Genomic DNA, 18,255 nt, shown 5'->3' with positions numbered 1-18,255 from the left:
ATTGTGACGCAAGGGCTTAGTTGCTCTGCCGCAGGCGGGATCTTCCCGGACCAGGGCTCGAATCCGTGTCCCCTGCATTGGCAGGTGGATTCTTAACCACTGCGTGGCGGCTCTTCTGATGGACCAAATCCTCTCCCATAACTTAGGAGCTGGGTGTTCTCCCATAGAACCTCTGTAACCATACCTGATAGAGAAAAATCCCCAGATGCTCATGTACCTTTTGTTCTTATCTTATATATAACTGGGAAAAATGTCTGTCTTAATTTCTTTTTTTTCTTTAAATAACTGACATTTTTTGAGGTTTACTAGGTGCCAGGTACTGTCTTAAGCACGTGACACAAATTATCACGTGTGATCCTTCCACTAATCCTATGAGCTCAGTGCTGCTGTCGCACCGTGTCCAGATGAGAACACCGAGGTTCAGAGAGGTTAGGTAGCCGTCTCAGGGACATGCAGCAGTAGGCGGGGGAGGCAGGACTCCAGCCCTGAGACTGTCCTGACCCTGAGACTGTCCTCTTAATCCTGTCTGGAGCCTCTGCCTCCCTTGGCCAGATTTTCTAGTTTAACAAATTACCGTAAAATAATGTGTGTCCCCAGGGGAACACTGATCAGGTGACATAAAATGTAATTTAATTTAGAATTTGGCAGAAATATTGTGACTACTGTGACTGACCTCACTTGAATATTTACCCTCTATTTCCCCCACTGTTTCTATCAGAAATCTCACTCTGTTCCAACTCTGGGGTCCAGGCAGTGGCCTTATGTGAGGATAGAAAGGAATTTGTGGGCCATTAAAGCCCCTGGTCTGTCATATTATTGCCTCCACTGTACCTTGGTGTCACCAGAAGTTCCCATTGGTTACAGTCATTCCCCTGGATCCAGCAAGGCTGGTGATAGGTGTCTTCTGCACCTGGCGGATACACCTGGAAAATGCTGTGGAAGGCCTGGAGCTGGTCAGTCCAAAGGGAAGACGGATCTGGGGGGCTCTAAGGGGCAGGTGGGGAGGAGGGGAGCCAGGCCTCTCTCCCCATGGCTGGTCCAGGTGACCCCCCGGCACCAGCTCCATGCCCTTCTCCCCTCACCCCCTCTGCTGCTGTCCCCCTCCCAGCCTCGCAGAGGGAGAACCAAGGATGGCTTGGCACCTGTATCGTGGACTTTGTTGAGTCTCCTCCCAGACTCTCCCAGGGCCTTCACACCTCAAATTCTCTGAGATATAAGCCCTGTACCCCACCCCCGCCCTCTTCCAGCCCAGCCTGTCATTTGACAAGAAGTGAGAGGACTAGGTGACCAGAAAGTCCCCCCTCCCACCTGGAACCCTGGCATATGATTCTAAGTGGAGACTAGTGTTCTGCTGCCAAAGGATGTGTTTTTCCAGTCATGTCCTCTGGCTCGGGATCGCAGCTGGTTCTGTAAAGTGATTCTGATATACCTGGCTTGGGGAGGGAGCATGGAGAACTATTCGATCAAACCCAGAAGAGTGGTCCTTTCGCCTTCCTCACAGTCCCGGCAGGACTCTCCCTGACCCCCTGCTCCCACCCCCATCACGCACGGGAGGGCATCTCTCCTCTTCTGGCTTGCACAGCAGCTCCTTCAGTCTCTGTTGTCGAATCCACATGCTGCATTGAAATGTATCCCTTTAAACATCTGTTCGTCCCTCCAGATTGAGAGCTCAGAGGCAAGGACATTCATCTTTCTGCATTTAATGAGTGTCCCCAGATGTCAGTTCTTTAGGGTTCCTGGGAATCAAAGAACAGAAATGCCTACCAAGTAAACTGGCTCCATACCCAGGATTTCTGGGTTGAGGCTCAGAAGTGGGAGCCTGGCGTCTGTTGCCGAGTGACCTAGTGTCGGTGGCTGACTTGAGGGGCCAGGCTCTGAGCCCAAGTCTGGGGCCCCTCAGGTGGTTGCTCCCGTCAGGAAACCGTGGTTCCGTCCATGGACAGATAAAGTATAATAAGACAAATGGTCAAATGATTCAACTTGTATTATGTGCTGTGAAGTAAGTAAGCAACAGTCTGAGAGAGAGAGTAGCAGGAGGCTCTGCCTTAGATGAAGAGACAGGGGAGGCCACGCTGAGGAGGGAACGCAGAAATTGAATTCAGGGGTGTCAGGGTGGGGAGAGTCGTGTGAATGGGGGGAACGTCTAGGCAGAGGGAGCAGCGTTTGCAGGGTCTGAGGTGGGAAGAAGCAGGTGGTGGACGGGCTCGGAGGAGGAGAGCAGTGGGGTGAGTGGGAGGGGCTGTCTGAGGGCAGGTCGTGCCAGGGTCTTACTGGGCCCTGTGAGGGGCTGGGATCTCCCTCTCATTCCAAAGGGAAGTCTCTGGAGGACTTGGGCCAGGTGGCAGCATGATCCAGTTCTCTTTGGTGATGGTGATGCTCACCGTCGTGTAGCAAATGGATTGGATGTGGGTGAGTGGGAAGTCAGGAGACCAGCTGAGAGGCTTTTGCACAACTGAGGCCAGATGTGGCAGAAATTGGTGGTGAGAAACACATGCCCCTACAGAATAAATTAGATGTGTGAATGAGTGTGTGTGTGTGTGTGTGTGTGTATGTGTGCATGCCATATATTGGGTGGTCAGGGTGAGGAAACAGAAAGCATAAAGGAGTGACCTCCAGATAAACATGGAGTCATTGTCAAGATGGGGAATTAAGGCAGACAGGGAGGGATAGATTCTAAATGAGTAAGTTTGGAGGGAATCATGTTTCTTTTGAGATATGTGTGAGATGTCCAAGTGGGTATGTCAAGGAAGCAGCTGGATATAGACACCAGATGTCACTGTAAATTAAGACTGATTTTTATAAGTGCCTCTTATTTTACTGTTCACTTTATTAGTTATTTATTGCTGCATAAAAATTACCCCAGCACTTAACATCTTCAAATGATAAACTCTTGTTATCCCACAGCTTCTAAGGGTCAGAAACCTGGTTTCTGGCTCAGGTCTTTCATGAGGTCTAGATTTTGGCCAGGGCTACAGTCATCTGAAGGCTTGACTGGGGCTTTAGGATCTGCTGTTAAGACAGCGTCCACCCACACGGCTGTTGGCAGGAGGCCGCAGTTTCTCTCCACAGGAAGCTTCTCCATAGAGCTGCTTGAGCATCCTCAGGACGTGGTGCCTGGCTTTCCCCAGAGTGAGTAATCCGAGAGAGAGAGCAATACCTTATGGGACTGAGTCTCAGAAGTCGCACACCATCACTTTCACCACATTATATTCCTTAGAAGTGAGGCACTAAGTCCAGCCCAAGCTCAAGGAGAGAGGAATTAAGCTCTACCTTTTTAGAGGGAAGAATGTCAAAGAATTTGTGCATATAATTTAAAGCCATCACATCCACCAAAGCTTTTCTTCCAGGAAAAAAAAAGGCATTTTCGGGAGCAGAGGAGAGGCAGATTCAGGGACAGGTGCAGTTGCCACTCACTTAGCACCTTGGGGGAATGAAAGCTGCGGCCATTTATTGTTCACGAAAGCTGGGATTAGCAAATGATCGCTCTCAGGCCTGGCACTGCCAGAGCAGGCTAGCACCGTGAGCCATGGAGACCCAACTGGAGTAACCCCCTCCGTCCCCATTCCCCCAGACTCTCAGCACCTGTCTACCTGGCCAGCTGTATCTCACTGCTGCCCAAGGCCCGCACTGGTTGCCATTCACATATTGGAGACTCTACGGTTGGCAACTGTCAGGCACCAAGCAGTCGAATCTCTGTGCAAGAGCTGGTGACTTACCAGCTGCCCAACTTGAGGTGAGTGGGAGGAGAGGACACACGGGCACCTGGGTGTCACTGGGGCAGAGAGTGAAGCTGACTGTAGCAGGTCCCCCCTTGCCTGCTCCGTGCTCATGGCCTGCCAGGCCTTTCCGTCTTGGACCAGTCGCTCTTGTCCTGAGAATGTCTCCGGTAGGCGGCAGCTGGGCAGAAGCGTGGACGCAGGGTCAGTGCTCAGGCAGGCCCACCCCAGGCAAGCAGAGAGGCCAAGAGTTTTCTCTTTTGTTATGTAAGTATTGTACTTACATAAAACATTTACTATCTTGCCCTTTACTAAAAAAGTTTGCTGACCCTTGCAATAAAGCAAACACTTTTTCCAGGAAAAAAATTTTTTTTTTCCTCTGTGAATCCAACCTTTGAGAGTCTCTGTTGACATTTCATTCAGAATCTGAAACACTCGGCACTGGAGGGGAATGAACCTGACCACACTCTGTGCCAGTGTCCTTTCTGTTGCAGTGAGGGACACCGCAGTTCCCTCCTTTCTCATAGCCCCAAGTGTTTTCTTCTCTGGAAGATGCTCTGTGGCTATGGGCAGTACAGCCAAATCTAGGGAGGCTTGTTCTCGTGATTCTGCACTCACCATGGGAAACCAGATCTCTAGCAAAGAACTGGAATGAGAGTCCTGGAACCGTGCATAGTTGCTGTCAAGTTCAGTGCAGGCCCAGTCTAAAGCTCTGCGTTCTTATGCTGCCTCAGAAGAGTCTCCTTGGTTGTAAACGTTTTCTCTGAGAGGTTATTGTTTTATTTGTGTTGAGGGCTTCCAGACTGGATCCTGGAGAGGGTAATTTTTCTCTCTTCTGCTTTGGTATAGCATACCATGGTGATATTTCTATAGCTCTGCAGAAAGTTAATGCTTAGAAAATTACATCTTATGTACTTGCTTGAAAGACTGGGTTGAATGGAGTTCATGCTCTGAAGAAGAGATTAGCTTTGTGAATTTGCCAGGGGAATCTCCTTCCCCCAAGCTGCTAAGTGACTGGCATCTGCATCTGTCCCCGAATCTGCCTCCTCTCTGCTCCCCAAAGGGGCTTTTTTTCCTGGATGGAATGACTCACGGGCTCTTGTCATAAAACCACTCTCCCAATCTCAGCACCCGCCCATGGGGCTACTACCTCCTGGGTTAAGGTCCATCCCGTCCCGTTGTCTAGGGAGGCCTGGACTCAGCCCTGTCCTGCACAGGATGCCAGCAGCTCGGCTGGACCCGGGATTTAGGAACTGGTATTTCTTACCTTCGCAGGATCTCTGGAGGTTACAATGTAGATCCCCAGCATACGTGGTCATCACTTACCATTCTTAGAGTCTCTAGTTTTCATTACACACATTTGTAAATAGAATATCTGATAGGCAAAACCCTGATTTAAATCCTAGCACTTTCAAAACCCCCTTAGTTGAAGGATAGTACCTCTTTCTCTGCTTGGCAAAAACACAGAGAAAATAGTGAACGTGGTTAGATGACAGACAGGATAGACTCTTTTCCACCAAAATACTGAGACTAATGTTGGTTTACAAATGTTTAAAAATAGAACACAAAGGCATCAAGAATAGACCATTTCTCTAATATAGGGACTTGAATTATATTTCTCTAAATTAATGCATAGAAATTATCGTACATAGTAATGTACAGATCTGGTTACTCTTCAAGGATTTGTTGGCCTGAGAAAATAAAGGAAACTCCACAAAAGAATCAGAGCCGTGACTGGCTGATCTAGAACACACACACCCTGGACAGCAGGTGGGTCTTCCAGCTTCAGGTACCCTTGGATGACTCACTGTCCACACTGCTCAAAAGCAGTTCATTTTACTTTGGCTTTTTGGTTTGCTTTTATGTGTAGACTTGGATTATGTGCAGAGATTTCCTCAAAGGAGCTAGGCTGCTTAATTCTTTCTCTTTAAAAAAATTTAGACCTTAAGACCTTTGCAGCTTAGGTGCTCCTGAGCTGAAGGTAACAGAGTAAGGAAAGTGGTAAAAGAAAAAATAAATGCAGAGATTTATGGTTTGGGGTAAGATGGAGTAGGCACACTTCACCTTGTCTCTCCCACTAAATGTAGCTATAAAACCTGGACTCATTACACAGAACAGCAATGTGAAGACCCTGAAAAGTAAGCAGTTGCAAGAGAAGAAGGGAAGGACACCCTAATTCAAAGTAGAACAGAACCTGTGGTCTGTTTCCCATTTTTCCCCTCCAGTATTCCCCAGCCTGGACTCAAGGCAGCCTGAAACCCAGAATTGAGCACAAAGCACCTAATTTTGTTCCAGGAGTGAGAAGCAGGCTCCTAATGCTCAGAGCGTGGGGGTAAATCCCTGTCTTTTTTCTTTTTCTTTGCTCCACCCTCTAATGCCTTAGGCCCCCGTAGGATTGTGTAGTAGTAGCAGCAGTGAGGGGCGACGGGGAGAAGGTTGGTAATGGAGGACCTCCGTCACCCATCCTTTGGGATAAGGGATCCTTCCTTTCTGAGCAGAGGAGCTGTGGTCCCCAGAGGGTGGAGGAAACTCTCATTGCTTTTTTCCTTGCACTGTCCTCCCACTGTGTGGCCCAACACAGTGCAGTTGTAGGACATGCACAGCAAAGCAGGGTAGCTAAAGCACCAGGTCTCTGGCCAGAGGACTGAAAAGCAAGCCCCAGGAATCTAGAAGGACCAGAGAGATCACCGAGAGGGAGAAGCTCTGGAGAACAACCCCAAAAGGTTGCTTATGAGCTCCTGGGCTCTTTCCCAAGCTGCACCTGCATGGATCTGACCCTAAGCAGCGTTGGCAGTCTGTTAGAACCCCTGTCCCAGATGGCCACTGGGTGGCGCCCACAGAACAGCTGAAGAGCACTGCAAAGTCAGAAGACTGATCTGACGTGGGAATCACAACCTCAGAGGGCAGGTTGGAATGTGAGGTCTGAACCCAACCAAATTGATCACTTACTGTGTTAGTTATCAACTTATTGCCTCTCAACCTGAATGCACTCTTCAGTGTGTGTATTCTGTGATATATAATGGAATTCCTTTAAGTATTCGTCCTTTGAAGTGAACACCATTGTTAACCTTTCTCAGTAAAGGACGCTGGAGTGACAGTGTAGTAGGAAGAGGTTTCCTGCATTTCCCAGGGGAGGATCAGCATTGTGGGACATCTGCTGGAGCCTGCCCCAGTCATGGGCACAGAATATGGTCCCTTTGCAACCTGGCAGCCTTGGCTAGCAATCACTTTCTGCAGCTCTCTTGACCCAGAAAACAGAGCCTTGTGTGGCCCATTTGCTCTGTGGGCCTCCTGCCCTCCTTCAGAAGGAAAATGGAGAATTTGCCAGCAGACCTCCTTTAAAAGAATTGTTAAGGGAAGTTTTTTAGACAGAAAGCAAATGATACCAGAGGGGAACTTGGAACAATAGGAATGAAGGAAGAACAACAGATACGGTAAATATCAGGGTAGATATGACAGGCTAGCTTCCTCCTCATGAGTTCTTTGAAATAAGTTTGATGATCTGAAGCCAAGAAATCTAACACTGACTGATATAATACACAGCACAACTACAACATAAAGGTGAGAGCATAAGGGGATCTATATGGCAATAAGGTTTCTTTTTTATTTTAATAAATTTATTTATTTTATTTATTTATTTTTGGCTGAGTTGGGTCTTCGTTGCTGCTCGTGGGCTTTCTCTAGTTACGGCGAGTGGGAGCTACTCTTCTTTGCGTTGCGCGGGCCCCTCACTGCGGTGGCTTCTCTTGTTGCGGAGCACGGGCTCTAGGCATGTGGGCTTCAGTAACTGTAGCACTCGGGCTCAGTAGTTGCGGCTCACGGGCTCTAGAGCACAGGCTCAGTAGTTGTGGCGCACGGGCTTAGTTGCTCCGCGGCATGTGGGATCTTCCTGGACCAGGGCTCGAACCCACATCCCCTGCATTGGTAGGCAGGCTCTCAACCACTGTGCCACCAGGGAAGCCCAGGTAATAAGCTTTCTATATCTCACTTGAAGTGGTTAAAATACTGTTTCTAAGTAGACCACGATAAGTTAAGCATGTATCTTATACTCCCTAGGGCAGCCGTGAAAAAGAAAAGATGAAGAAGCATAGTCAAAAACACAATAGAGAAAATAAGATGGAATAGTAAAAAATGTTCAGATAACAGAAAAGAAGGCAGGAAAATATAAAAGAGGAAAACAAAAGAGGGCTCAAACAGAAAATGAATAATAAAATGATAGACTTGAATGTAAATATATCCTTAATTGTACTAAATGTAAATTGCCTAACCATACCAATTAAAAGACAGAAATTGTCCAAATGAGTTAAATAAGCGAATCAACAAGATTCTGTCTATAAAATCTCATATAGATTATAACCATATATTTAGGTTAAAAGTAAAAGGATGGAATCAAGAAAGTGAAAAGACAGCTCACAAGATGGGAAGAAATTTTTGCAAATCATATATCTGGCAAAGGACCAGTATCTAGACTATATAAAGAACTATTACAACTCAACACTAAAAAGACAAATAGCCCAATTAAAAAATGGGCAAAGAATCTGAATAGACATTTCTCCCAAGAAGGTATACACATAAAAAGATGCTCAACACATAAAGCACATAAAAAGATGCTCAACATCATTAGCTATCAGGGAAATGCTAACAAAAGACAACCTTCACACTCACTGGGATGGCTACAATACGAAGAGAGATAATAACAAGTGTCAGCGGGGATGTGGAGTTACTGGAACCCTCATACACTGCAGGTGAGAATGTAAAATGGTGCAGCTGCTTTGTAAAACAGTCTGGCAGTTCCTGAAAAGGTTAAACATAGAGTTGACATATGACCCTCCAATTCTACTCATATGTATTTACCCAAGAGAATCAAAAACTTATGTCCACACAAAACTTGCACCATTTGCATCTTTGTCAAAAATCTCCTTTAGGTAAAAGAATTTTAAGGGAGACAAAAGACAGTCCCAGATGTCAGAAATTAAAGAAAAGAGGGAAATCAACTGGGGTCAGTGTTTTCAGCTCTTCAGACTAAACTTATTGACCTCAAATGTTCAGCTGCATAAACATAAGCCAGTTCTGCCACTCATATTGGCAAGCCATTTGTGGAGAGCACAAACTTGAGTCAGAAGATTTAAATATTTGGTTTTGTATCCCCACTGACTGCTATTTAGAAGTGTCTGGAATTGGAACAGAGAATATTCAACAGCCTTACTGTTTGCCAACTGACACTCCGTGTATCTGTGCACATCAGGAAATGGCTTTAGCCAGATTTTGATGCTGTAGGCAGGGGAAGTTTAAAACAATATATAGAAACTTATTTTACTTCGATAAGGGAGATAAGTATAGCTTAGTGGAATGAATGTTGAAATGCACTTTTCTGTCCTGATAATTTTTTTTTTTGGCAGTGAGCAAATAATGACTTAAAACAAATAGTAAATATGAGGTGGGAAAATGAAGAGAGAAAGTTCACTGAGTGGGCTGAGAGTGAAGCAACCTGGATGCAAATCTTTTACTCACTTTCATTCATTCATTTACTCACTTGTCTTTCAACAAATATTTATGGAGGGTCCACTATGTGCCACACACTGTGCTAGTTCTCACTAAGAGGTGATGACCAAGATGTACCTGAGTCTGACTTTCCTTGTGTTTGAGAAACCACATAAACAGAGATCAGCAGCTGTGAGGGTTCATGTCGCAGGAGAAACCTACAGGACAAGTGCCCAGGCTGTGTGGTCAGTCCCAGGAGGAAGAGTGCTCGGTGGGGTTTGGTACAATGCTTGGTGCGCTTAATGGAGGCTGGTGTTTGGCCTCAGATAACTGGTGTGTGTGTGTGTGTGTGTGTATCTTCTAAATAACTAATCAAACTTACCTCTGAGTGTGTTACAACCTACTGAGAAGATCAGATGCCAGTAAATTCGATAGAATGTGGAACCACAAAGCTTGAGGAATGCCCAGGGGGCTTTGGGAACCCACATGTCAGCTGAGGGGTAGAGAGACAAGTGTGACATTCTAGAGGAGAGGACCCCAGTTGAGTGCTGAACTCTGACTTACAAACAAGAGTACTCTCAGACCCTAAGAACATTAGCAACTGCCATCCTGGAAGAAACAAGGCATGAAATTGATTCACTCATATTTTATTTTAAAGTTCAAGTTAAAACTATTTTCTTCTGTGTGTGTATGAAGCTGACATATATATATATAATTTTTTTTAAATAGGTAATTTCATGCTCTTAAAATGGGGCATAAAGTGGTCGTATTCGACGTCTCTGTCATCAGAGCCTTGTGGGAAACTCGTGTCAAGAAGCACAAAGCCTGGCAGAAGCAGGAGGCAGAAAGGCTCGAGAAAAGCGCATTGGAAAAGTATGTGTTCTCTGTACTTGCTCTGTAGCTCTCTAGCGAATAAGACAGGCTGCATTTGTGTTGTGGAGGGGGATGCCTTTCCTCCGAGATTTCTTCCTGTCTGTAACACTTGCTCACTGGACTTCAGAATCTTCACGCTGTTGCCTACAATGAACATTCGATTCCTGTAACAGTAACACTCATAGCTATAAGGACCCCCATACATTCCAGGTACTGTGCCAGGCATGGAAAAGACAGCAATGACACGACAAATCCCTCTACAGGAAATTCTGAAAGACCACCTAGCTGCCCTCAGCAGGCTGATGCTGTCCACCCACGTGACAACATGAGGCTGCTCTATGTCCTGCACTCAGCTGTCACCCGTTGAGCTGAATGTTAGATAAGATTCATTGTGTTGATGCAATTTTTACTTGGATTGGAATGATGTGGTTTGACTACTGTCATACGCTCATGAAGTATGAGTAAAAGAGCGTTATTGTGTGTATGAAAACTAAGTTGAGGGCTTCGGAAGAACTATGTGTGTGATCAATATGAACCACCCAATTGAATTAACACTGTACAAGACGGATAAAAGTACAATCAGCTAGAAAGGTTGTACATTCAGGTGGCTTTGCACGTCTGTAATTCTTATGCCCTGTGAGGAAACCCAAACTGGAAATCTTGGATCATGTGTTATGGGTGTGGTTTATATAAGAAAGGCAGAGTGGGATTCTGATTGGCAGACCCATTCTCAAAGGCGGTCCATGACCCTACATCAAATTGGCAAATTGTGACATATGTCTAGGCTTTAGGTTAAAAACAAAATGTGTAGGATATGAATGTCTCTTTATTCTTGGTTCTTCACTTCTACGAATTATTTCGATCAAGCAAATACCTATTCTGATCATGCTTGATAATTAAGCTGCTACTGTAAGCATCACAGCTGTTCCAGGTGGTTATAATTATCCCCAGTCTGAAGACGAAGTTAGGACCTGAGTAACTTGCCCAAATTGACAGGGCTGGTAAATGGAGGATTTGGCCAAACCTTTCCCCCTATATGATGCTGTAATCACAGATAGCTGGACTGTCTTTTCACTTGCCACTAATATGAGATTATACACTATGACATGAATCTTAAATTTAAGAATTGGAACCCTCAGACCAGGCAACACCCATGGCAGAGGATCTTAGGGATCTACATGAGCATGAATTACACAAGGTCCCAGCGCCCTATGAGCCCAAAGTGGTTCTCAGCCCTGCTCCAGCTTCCTCCCACCCCCAGCATCTGGGGTTACTCTAGGGTGGGACAACTTGCTGAATGGGGACCCAAGCCCTGGGAGGTTTATGGAGGCGTCTATAGCTGAGGTAACCGCCTGTGGGTTCTGGGAACAGCAGCCACCTGCAGGAGCTTCGGTCTGAGAACCGTGCCCTGGAAGCCACTTTGCAGTCACGTTTGACTCTCGATCTCTGTCTTCCATCGTGGTGCCAAATGGCTTTGTGTCCACATTCACACGTCTCATGTACACAGGGTTGGTCCTGCATTAGGCTCAGTGCCATAGGGCTTGTGGTGTGCCTTATCTTAACCTAAGACAGAAAACTTCTTGGGAATTTGTTAGGATTTTCTAGCTCAAGATAAGAAAAACAGCCACCAAACTGGATGGGTGGTGAGGAGGAACTGGGAGGGTGGCTGGAGGAGTGTGATGTTCAGGAAGAAGCATTAATTTCCCAGGACCTGCAAACATGAATGTAGTGAATTTACCTTTTTCTGGCAGGTATTTTTGAAGTTTCATAATATAATTTATACTGTTGTTGTTAGGACTATTTGAAGGTTACCCTTTAGTTTCTCAAAATTTGTTTCCTGTGGGAAAGTTAATATATACATACATACATATATATTTTTTAATTAATTAATTTATTCGGTTGCACCGGGTCTTAGTCGTGGCAGGTGGGCTCCTTAGTTGCGGCATGTGAACTCTTAGTTGAAGCACGCATGTGGGATCTAGTTCCCTGACCAGGGATCGAAACTGGGCCCCCTGCATTGGGAGCACGGAGTCTTAACCACTGGACCACCAGGGAGGTCCTGAAAGTTAAGGTACTGATGACTGTTTTGTATAAAAGGCAGTTATCTGGTTAATTTAAATGTACTAAACCAGGCAAAACCGTTTAGTTTGTTCTGTTACCTCACTTCATGGTATTTCATTTTGTAATACTGTATTTGTTCCATGAGGTATATACTAACACTTAAAAGTTCTGAGTACGGAACATCACTCCACTTGAATGAAACTCAGTCATTTAGATGGAGAGATAGAGATGCTTTTGTTAGGCTCTAAGTGAGGAATTTTTCATCCAGTGAGCCTATTTGCCATCTAGACTAAGATTGTGGGCTCGTTTCCTAAGGAAAGAGTATTTTATTTGCACACTTACTGATTTAATGAATAGAGCTCTAATGGCATTGTTTTGTATGTTTATCTTGTATTTGAAATACTACGAAAATTGACTTAAGGGGACGAGTATTCAATTATATGGGCGATAAAGTATAAAGACAATGACATTTTATTTATGTTAATTACTCTCAAGGAAGAGAATGGATTTGTAAAAATAGTTTATATTCTCATTGTGACTTTCTCTAGGTTTCAAAGGGACTAAGACATCAAACATTTAAAACAGAAATCCAAAAAAGATTTGGTATTTAACTATTTTTAAGTAGCGCATCTAATTTCCTTTTTCCCTCCACTTACGTTGGCTGTACCAAGATATGTGAAATAGTTACATCAATTTGTAATTTGTGATATAGGAAAGATGTGTTGAGTAGGGGTTAACCGGTATCATTTCATTACCTTGCTAGACTCTACCTTTAGGTTCAGTCTAAGAAATGAAGAAAGAAAATTTAGAGACATTAATCTGAAAAGTGCTCATTGAGTACAAGAACTCGCTGCGGCTGTGCTGCTGGTTGTGAAAATTCTGGAAGGATTTCTTTTATTATTTCAATCAGTGCCTTGGATCTAGGGTCTGCCCTGTATCCCTGACTGCTACAGTCAGAACTAGAGCTACAGGTAGATATTTAAACTTATTTTTATCATATGGTATTAAAAATATTTAAATTACACAGAAGAGCTAATAATGAAAAGCAAATCACCCCAAGCCCCTGCTAGTATTTCCCAGAGGAGCTCACTTCTAACTCTTCCAGCACTTTCTCCTGGTATTAAATTCCTATTTCTCCATGTGCTGGTATTTTAAAATTTATCTGTCTTATTACATTATTTGTAGATTTCATGTGTAGATCCTGAAGCCCCAGGTAGTTGATTACCCAGTGCTTTTCCCCAGCTCAGCAACCTGTGACTAGGACCTGGGTAGGGTAGTAGCTGTGCTAGCCAATGCCGTCAGCAAGATAGTTTTTTTCAAGCGCTCCTGTTCTCCTAGATTAATGGCAAGCACGAAACTCCACTGATACCTGAAGTGGTGTCTGAAGAGCAAAAAGTCTGATTAAGGGGGAAACGTTTGCACATAGTCCTGGGGAACCAGCCCTGCAGAAATCTGGGATCAAGAACTCCAGGTAGACATAACAGCAAGTGCAAATACCCTGAGGCAGGGGTTTGCCTGGGTGGTTCAGGGAAGAACCAGGAGGCTAGAGTGACTGGGCCAGAAAAAGTGAGTGAGGGTGCAGTAGTGGATGAGGTCAGACAGGCAAGGGGAGCGCACAGATCCGCAGGGCCTTGTAGGCCATAGTGAGACATTTGCTTTTATTGGGTGAAATGAGAAACCAGTGAGAGGTATGGGCAGAGGCATGACATGGTGTGACTGACACTGTCACAAGCTCACTCAAAATGCTGGATGAGTTTAGACTGTAGGGCGGCAAGAGTGGTGCCTACATGAAGATGCTGGTGACTTGGACCAGGATGGGAGCAGTGAAGGTGGTGAGAAATGGTCAGATTCTGGTAGAAATGACCCTATTTGTTGATGGATTTGATGTGAGATATGAAAGAAAGCATAGAGTCAAAGATGACCCTGAGGTTTTTGACCAGAGCAACTGGCAGGCTTTTTCTAAGATGGAGGAAAAAGCAAGTTTTGCAGGTGAAGATCAGGAGTTTGGGTTGGAACATGTAAATTTGGGGGATGCCTTTTAGATATTCAGGTGGAGATGCTGGGAGGCAAGGAGGCTGGATTCATTGAGGACGTCTTGGCTGGAGATACATAATTGTGCGTCATCAGCATATAGATGTATTTAACACCAAGAGACAAGAATGTCTGTAGACAAGAATGATTTGTATTGCTGTCAATTGTCTACAAGTTAACTTCAATCTCTGCCGAGTTGTAAAATAGCTTAGTCAACGACAAAGGTGTGTACCCCTATAGGATCAGATAAAATCCACTAAGTCTCCAGTATTCCAGAAAAAGGATATCCACCAGTCTCTTGCTTTTATCAGCCTTATGTTTCTTCTTACAATTGACGGTGCCTGGTAGTCCAGGCCAGGACTTTCCACATGCCCAGTCCTCAAAGATGTTTCTGCCCCAGACTCTTTCCTCTGTTCCTGCCCCTCCTGACCACTTGGCTCCTGGGCTTTCCTGCGATTCTAGTGCACTTTTCCTTCGGGTACCACCTGAGAGTTTCCATACTAGGACTGACCCTCTACTACAGGGTTTTTTGTTTTGTTTTGTTTTATTCAGCATTTGTATTGCTTCAGGCCCTGTAGAGACCAGGGCTGCATCAGCAGCCTGTTTCTAAAAGAGCCCTCTTTTAGAAGCCTGGGATACTGCCTGTCACCAAGTCCCTGAGTTGGGCTGAGTAGGGCCCAGATGCCTTCCTGAGTGTGGAATGCACCAAGTTCCTATCCAAGGCAGGCTACCTTATTTTGAGACAATGTCTCTGTGTGATAGATTTGAAGGAAAACCACAACAAACCTTGTTTTTGTACCACATAGAATGTCAACCTGTTAAAGGCTCCAAGCAGATATCAAATCTCTACATGGAGAAAGGCCCCCAGGTGCAAAACACTGTTCTAATGACGGCGTGAGCATCTGGAGGGCAGCAAGACGTAGTCCATCATGATGGAGCTTATGACCAAGCTGGGGGGATAAGACAACTATAGAATAATATGTCAGAGAAGTAGCAACAAGAAGGTGCTGGGAGTGATGGGGAGGCTGAGGAGTCCTGGGCCAGCCACAGTGTCAGATTGGAACTGGAGTTTATGAATAACAGGTTCATCTGCAGGAGTGAAGTTTCCCAAGGTGGCTGATGGATGACCTTCTAAAGTCGAATTTTATAAACTGGGGCTGCCTGTATATTTCTATCCATATGCTCCTGAAAGGTCATCAGATTCCTGTGGCCTTGCTTTTTTTTTTTTTTTTTTTGCGGTACGTGGGCCTCTCACCATTGTGGCCTCTCCCGCTGCGGAGCACAGGCTCCGGACACGCAGGCTCAGCGGCCATGGCTCACGGGCCCAGCCGCTCCGCGGCATGTGGGATCTTCCTGGACGGGGGCACGAACCAGCGTCCCCTGCATCGGCAGGCGGACTCTCAACCACTGCGCCACCAGGGAAGCCCTGGCCTTGCATTTTTGAAAAATTTGGGTGTCACCTCATAATATCAAGGGATATTGTAATTAATCAAAGGCATAGGTAATTTTGGTAGAAATTTTAGCCATGTTAACTCACCTCCTCTACTTTTAAAGTCAGATTTGCTAATACTTCACAACTCTGAGGGTTTAAGCTTCCCCCACACCCCATATCCACCACAGCAGAGGAAACAAGAAAGAAGGGGCGGAGAGGGGGCGGAAGTGGAGGGGAGGGCTTGTCCTGCTGGGAAACTGCAGGTGATGAGAAGGACTGCGCTTGCGCTTGCGCTTGCGCCCAGGTGGCCCTCCTGACTTCTCCAGGCAGGTGATGGCGATTCCCCAGGAGATAACCAAGACCTCTGCTGCCCGCTTTAGGATAAAGGAGGAGTGGAACTTCGTGGCCGAGTGCAGAAGGAAGGGCATCCCCCAGGCTGCGTACTGCAAGAATGGCTTCATAGACACCAGCGTGAGGCTTCTGGACAAGATTGAAAGGAACTCCCTCGCAAGGCAGAGTGCAGTTTCCAAGGAGAGAGAGAAACGGAGCAGTGAGTTTGTGTTTGAACTTACGGGGCAGCACTGGAAGGTGAGTCCATGCGTTTCGGTCCCTACAGCACGCCGAGGCTCTTTGCAGCGCTGCGGCCGACGTCTGCTGCTAGGCTGAGCTCAGGCCGTTGACCTTGGCCCAGTGCACGCTGTTGCTGTTGTCTTTAGAGAGCTTTCCCCTGGATGCGGAGGAGCCATTGCCGGCGTCTTTTCCGCGGTGAAGGACTGTGCAGTCTTGAAAAGAGCAGCGGGATCCCCTTGGATCCTTACGACGCTGCGAGGGACTGGGACCCCAGCGGCTCCTCAGGATGGCAATGCTTGATTCTGGGAATTCCCTGGCGGTCCAGGGGTTGGGACTCCGCGCTTCCATTGCCGAGAACGCGGGTTCAATCCCTGGTAGGGGAGCTAAGATTCCGCCAAGCCACGGGGTGCGGCCAAAAAAAAAAAAAAAAAGTTCGATTCTGCCGCCTCCTCGCCACCCCTCCCCGCCCATTAAAAAGAACTTCTTGCCTTCTTATTTTTTTTTAATGCTCTGAGCACTTGACTTGCCTAACACCCCTCTGTGGGCGGTGACTTTGCTGACTTGTCACAGAGTGTAGAGCCGCAAAGGAATTTCGCAGACCCTTCAGCCAGTTTTCCTCCGAGTTTCTGAGGCCAGGACAAGCATGTGCCCTCTTTGGTGCCTCGGGTGTGTACGGTGCTTCCTGCTCGCACTCCCCCAGGTTGCTGCTGGCTTGGAGAGGCATCTCGGGGCTGCTTGTGCTCTGATGCTTCTTGTCTGAAGCAGCACGTGGTGTGTGTGCGCCGGGTGGCGGCACAAATGAGCTCGGGCTGTCTTCCGTTCAGTGGGACGGAGTTGCTGGGACCTGCTCTCCATCTCTTTTTATCCCACCATTTTGTGGCTGAAAGGACTCTGGACTGGGAGACCATATATTTTGGGTGACCCTTTATTGGCCGTGTGACCTGAGGCTGTTTGCTCCATTTGTACACATTTTATCTCCTTCCCTGTTCAGTGGTTCTAATGCTTGCCTTGACCCCCTCAGAGGGTTGTTGTGAGGATTAAACGAGCAGATATTCTGTGACACTGTCTTGTTAGCGACACAGCCCTATAAGACTGGGAGAGACTATGACTGACACCTCTGGTGGTCTTTCTCCTGCATCCGCATCATTGAGATCAGTGGGTACGCGGATACTGCCTTTTCTGGGGCAAGAAGGAGGGCCTGTCTGGATTTCTAATTAAATACCACTGGTAAATCATTCTCGTGTGCCGTGGTCAAACACGATCCCAGCCCGCTTGGGGAACCTGTTGAGTCCTCTCGGCTCACAGCAACTTTGGAAAACCACTTTAAAGGGCATTTAGTGAGTGCCTAGTGTGGTCGGGGGATAGGAAGAGGGTTGAGTCAGCAGGCTAGGGAGACCCCAGGGTGAACTATGTGGATGTTGTCTTCATTACTTACAGCCTTCTTGTCCCCTGCATTCGGTTCCCTGAGCTGGTACCTTATCCTCATGGGTACCCACCGAAGGCAAGACTCTGGGGCCTCAGGCATTCATTACTATGAATTTCAGTTGCTGTTTTCCTTCCCCAGAGAGATTTGTGTTTCAGTCTTGCCTCTGCTTAAGGAGTGAAAAGCTCCATTAAAGGATGTTCGCCATCTTAGAGTGCTCACGGCAACGAGGGAGCTCTGGCCTCTAACATCTCACCAGGCAGCAGGTCTGGCCTCTGCAGGAGGTCAGCAAGAGGTGGACAGGGCGGTGGAGCTTCTGGGGTCTTGGGAACTGGGTGGGGAGAGCTCCCCTGGGGTTCCTTGGAGCGGCTGTGGGGCTGTGACCTATGACTTGTGTACCCGATTAGGATGGGGGTGTCGGGGGTCAGGCATTCTTTGTGAGCTGGAAGACCCCAGGCCCTGGGCCCTGCTCTTTCAGGGAGATTCCTCTAATTTTACTGAACAACTTTTCAATAGAAAATTTCACTTCTACTGTCAAGTTTTTAATTTCCAAGAGCTGTCTCTTTGTTTTGTGAATGAATGAGTCCTGTAATGTGACTTTATATTTCTACTTTTATGCATGAGTCTTAAATTTTCCTTTAAAAATGTTGTCCTGTTTTCATTTCATG

General features: G+C 46.4%; 1 protein-coding gene across 2 annotated transcripts in view; it reads left to right on the top strand.

The window, feature by feature from the left end:
• LRRC2 (leucine rich repeat containing 2) overlaps positions 1 to 18,255 on the top strand; it is a 43,473-nt gene that overhangs the window by 7,298 nt on the left and 17,920 nt on the right. For both annotated transcript variants that reach the window (XM_027096928.1, XM_027096929.1), the window contains 2 exons: positions 9,927 to 10,070; positions 15,975 to 16,182. In XM_027096928.1, the coding sequence (XP_026952729.1) occupies positions 9,946 to 10,070; positions 15,975 to 16,182 (333 nt within the window). In that variant the 5' untranslated portion in view covers positions 9,927 to 9,945. The remainder of the gene's footprint in view (positions 1 to 9,926; positions 10,071 to 15,974; positions 16,183 to 18,255) is intronic.

The sequence above is a fragment of the Aethalodelphis obliquidens genome, unplaced genomic scaffold (genome assembly GCF_003676395.1).
Source record: "Aethalodelphis obliquidens isolate GAN/ISIS:26980383/991018 unplaced genomic scaffold, ASM367639v1 scaffold111, whole genome shotgun sequence".
Classification (NCBI taxonomy): Eukaryota; Metazoa; Chordata; class Mammalia; order Artiodactyla; family Delphinidae; genus Aethalodelphis; species Aethalodelphis obliquidens.
The sequence above is the reverse complement of the archived record's forward strand: the minus strand, read 5'-3'. Positions and strand labels throughout refer to the sequence as shown.